Raw genomic sequence first — 4,444 nt, forward strand, 5'->3', positions numbered from 1 at the left:
TTACATACATAAAGATTCCTCACAATCTTATAATTTTAAATATAATTTAAATTTTTTAAATTTATTTCTATACATATATGGATTTAAAATTAGAAATGTTAAATTAAAGTGCACTAGTGTTCAATCCTCTCCCCTAGCTAGCTATATAAGACATCCTTAAATTTCTCAGCCAAAAGACTTGCATGGACCAACATGTATTCCACCATTACCGATTTACAATATAAAATCTAGCAGCATAAAACATCACCGTGAGGCGTAAAACGATATTAAAAAAGTTTATTCCATGCTATTTTTGGGTCAACTCTACCGAAAAAGCAAGGTTAATTTCACCATGAATATATGCTTATGCTTGTAGAAGTTTGTCACGTCTTCCTCCATCTTCCTCTCTGTTTTAAAATTCTTGGCCGCTCAACCATTTTATCTTCTTCTCACAGGATATTTTTAGCTCAAACATCTAAATTTTTATCCCGAAGTCGGACTCTTGCAGAAAGCAGAAAAACTTTTCCCTTTTAGTTTTGGAAAAATTTCCCAAATTCTTTCTACCAGAGGCTCTCAAACACAGGCAAGTAAGAAATCTGAAACCCATTCACAGTACTACGGATCCGGGTGTGTGTGTCTCTACTTGCAGGCATCATGGATCCTCTGTCGGTTCTACGAGACTACACCATCAGAGGAGATTTGGACAACGTAAAAGCTGTAGGAGATGACTTCCACTTTGGAGAAGATTATAGATTCCCCTGCAACATCGACACAGCTTACAGATCCAAACAGGGTAGTCTCTACACTCTTGAATGCCTTGTTTTCTTTGTTAAAAATGCCCACCTTAAACATACTGAGTATATGCAACAAGCCCGAGTACAGAAGCTCCAGATTGTGACATACACAGACAGGAAGCCTCTCCTAGATTACCTTGAAGGCAAAATCAATACCACTGATGCCATTGAACTTGTTGCCCCTGCTGGGCCTCATGTTCCTCCTGAAAAACCCATCTGGGATGCAGGGGACCATGTGGAAGAGTATAGGCCCGAGGATCCCAGTCTAGGATTCTTTGATAATGGGAATAATAGCAATAAAAGGATTAGGATTGATGGAACAGAAGGCGGAGACATTGGGGGTGCTGAAACTGATCAAGTGGCTGTAACTGAAACAGGGCCTCTTATAGATCTAGTGAGGGCTAAAGAGAGGCCCCTTAAGGACAGGGAGGCCTTATTGGAATGCCCCAATAGAAATTTCCAGGCTGTTTTGTCCATGGCCACCAGAAGGGATGAAGAGAGGAGGAAATCAGAAGATCTACAGAGAAAGCAGCAAGGTAGGCCTATGGAAACCCCTAGGAAAAATCATTACGGAATCACAGAGGAAAAGAGGTTTTGGAAGGATCATTTGGGTACAGATACTGATGAACTCGGGATTGATCCCACACAATCATACATTGGGCAGAAGGGTTTTGCAAAGCCTGGATTGGTATCTCAGAGGCCTCAAGTTCAGGGCACTCCTAGGAGTTCTTTTGGCAGTGGGGGTGGCAAAGGGAAGCCTGATGGTGTGCCAATTATTTTGGTTCCAAGTGCCTTCCAGACTAGAATGAACATTTACAATGCAAAGGACTTTTTGGAGGATGGAGTCTATGTTGCACCTGATGTTAAGGCCAAGCAAATGCCGCAGAAGCCTGAATGTGTGACCATACAGAGAAAGATTGGGCGTGAAAAAACACCAGTGGCATACCAAATAAGAGATAAGCCCTCGGCTTTGGCTGCCAATGATTGGGATCGAGTTGTAGCTCTTTTTGTGCTAGGGAAAGAATGGCAGTTTAAGGACTTTCCTTTTAAGGACCATGTTGAGATCTTTAATAAGAGTGAGTTTATTTTCCATGAACCAACATTGAAGGCCCTTATAGCTTCTTTGTATTTCTTTATGGGTTTGGGCTTCAGAATGCAATTACTTACATAAGGGGATCATGCTGTATAAGGCAAATCAACCTACACATTTAGCTCACAAGAAGGGAGCCTAGCATAGAATGCAGGATAGGTTAGAACCTTGAAGACCCTTGCAGTGCAGACAAATGTTAGGGTAATCTGTCCTGGATACAACCAACTGACCTTACTGGATGTAAAAGAAAGATTTGATCCCTACTTGCCAAACTCAAAAAAAGGCAACTTTGGCAATTACTTCACCATAAGGTAATCAGGCACTAAAATTTTGCACCGAGTAGATAACTATAGATTGGGCGTTCTATCACATATACGCATAAAAATTAGGATGCCTTTCCATTGTAGGATGTACTAGTAGCCCTGCCAAAGTCAGTTGGCTCACCTTTCAGGTAATACAATTGATGAATTACTCTTTAGTTTCTGGATTTTACAGTGTAGGCTTTGATTTGCATCAATATTTGGGATCACACTCTATGATCTATCGTCAGGATGGGAGGGATGGGAGAGATGGGAGAGCTGTAGAAGAAAAATAGTTTTTAGGACAGATGCAATTGATCCATATGACTTTAAATGTGAATCTAATTAATAGGTCTGTTTTGAAACCCAGAAATGTGGCATATCATTAACCATTTTGCTCTCTAGTTCATTGACTTTGTTCAGCAGCTCGTGGTGGCCAAAAGGGTTGGCTGATTGGAATGTATGCTGTTGTAGACAAGGAGTCTCAAAACTACGCATTGTTTGCTATATTGCATAATTTGCATTTCTGGTTTTCACAAGTGGTGCCCATTTTGTTCCATGGATGAACTTTCTTTCTAAGAGCTACCTTTGTATGGTTTTCTTTGTTTCTTCCCATGCACTCACACTTAAAGCAGCCATAACTTTCTTATGACACTTCGATTTTTCAGATAGAGTGCTATTTTGATTTACCTGATTTACTAAAATTAGGCCATGTAAATATGTGGCCTTATAAGACTTTTATATATTTGGCACGGATTTGATATGGGAGGAACAAAATGATCAGGATGGCCTGAAGGCCAGCTAAATTTGCTGTTTTGTTTGTATTTGCAGTCAAAGGATTCTACCTTCGTTTCGAAGATGATGGGTTGGAGTCTGTCAAGGCTGTGAAGCAGTGGAATGTTAAAATAATTTCGGTCCGTGCATAAATTTGGCGGAAAGACAGTTTAAACTTTAATTTTATTCTGAAGCAGGGTTTCATGAGCTGTCATTACTAATATGGATGAGATTTTTTTTATGAAGTTCACAAAGTTCGTTGTATGCATTACCTTAACACATTCCTTATTTTTACTTGTGGTGTTATCTGCAGATCAGCAAACACAAGCGACACCAGGATAAAACTGCTGCAATGGAGTTTTGGGATAAGCTGGACAGTTTCTTAAGATCACAAAGACCCAACATGGCTTATTGATCACCAAGGATTTTTTAAGCTGGGCAGTTTCTTAAGATCACAAAAACCCTACATGGCTTATTGATCACCAGGGATTTGTTAAGCTGGACAGTTTCTTAAGATCGTAAAGACCCAACATTGCTTTTGGTCGCCAAGGCTATGTCAAAACATGAAATAAGGCTAAAAATATCCACCTATGTAATAATCACCCTTTCAGAGTGTATCATCAACCACCACATTAAAATTGAACAGAAAAAAAAAAGGGCTTTTGACAGGCCTCACCTATGTATCATTGAACCATGTGAAACAAATGGGACATCATCTTATTTTTAAATTTGTTTCTCAAGAAGTATTTAGGGCTCTGTTTTAGCATAAGGGATTGAGCACTGATTGTCTTGTCAGTCCAACATTGACAAATACCGAATCTTTTCTGAGTAGCAGATCAGGACCATGCTGACCTTTACAGGGAATGGTTTCTCGTTGGTATGTTGTAAGATTAAAGGATTCAACGAGTTACAGAGAAAAAAACAGTCCACAAATGAATTATTTAAAGCATATTTGATGGGAAGCTAGATCTCCGATTTGTCCTGCATGTCATTTATTTAGTTTTGAACCTTCTCTGTATTATTTTGCCAGTAGTCTGGTTATCGACTGCATTTTGCCATGGTGGGTGTCACAAGTCACTGTCAAAATAAGGGCCATGCCGACCTTTCTAGGAAATGGGTGGTCGTTAGTATATTTAAGATTAGAAGATCTAGCAAGTTGCAGAAAAGAACATCATTCTGCCATGGTGGATGTCACTGTTGAAATTGACTACTCAGTGACTTCATATATCTGTTTTTCTCCATTTTGAATATAACTGTTTAGGTCAAAATGCTATATGGAAACATTCAGGTCCTTGAATGTTGTAAAATATGATATGAGACTCCAAGCGATATGTTCATTTCCTTGTGGTTTCATGATGATCCATCCTGCTTTTAGCTTCGTTTAAATGAATGCAGTACTCAAGAGGTTGTAAAGCATCGAGTGTACTAAATAGTTATTTACCAGTTAAGGTGTCATTTTATGGTTTCTCCCCAGGGGTAGGCAAAGTACTTTTTCTTATGGGTTATAG

At 39.2% G+C, this 4,444-nt stretch overlaps 1 protein-coding gene across 2 annotated transcripts; it reads left to right on the plus strand.

Annotated features, from left to right (window-relative positions):
* The first annotated feature begins 231 nt into the window (after positions 1-231).
* Positions 232-3,664, plus strand: LOC131030341 (protein CDC73 homolog). Of its 2 annotated transcripts, XM_057961096.2 has the most exons (3): positions 235-1,849; positions 2,994-3,076; positions 3,250-3,664. In XM_057961096.2, the coding sequence occupies exons 1-3, from the start codon at positions 634-636 to the stop codon at positions 3,349-3,351; spliced, it is 1,401 nt and encodes a 466-aa protein (XP_057817079.1). In that variant the 5' UTR covers positions 235-633; the 3' UTR covers positions 3,352-3,664. The 2 variants fall into 2 exon arrangements, with proteins under 2 accessions (XP_057817080.1, XP_057817079.1); XM_057961097.2 differs by lacking the exon at positions 2,994-3,076 and having other exon boundaries at positions 232-1,849.
* The last annotated feature ends 780 nt before the right edge of the window (positions 3,665-4,444 follow it).

This window comes from Cryptomeria japonica, chromosome 1 (genome assembly GCF_030272615.1).
Source record: "Cryptomeria japonica chromosome 1, Sugi_1.0, whole genome shotgun sequence".
NCBI lineage: Eukaryota > Viridiplantae > Streptophyta > Pinopsida > Cupressales > Cupressaceae > Cryptomeria > Cryptomeria japonica.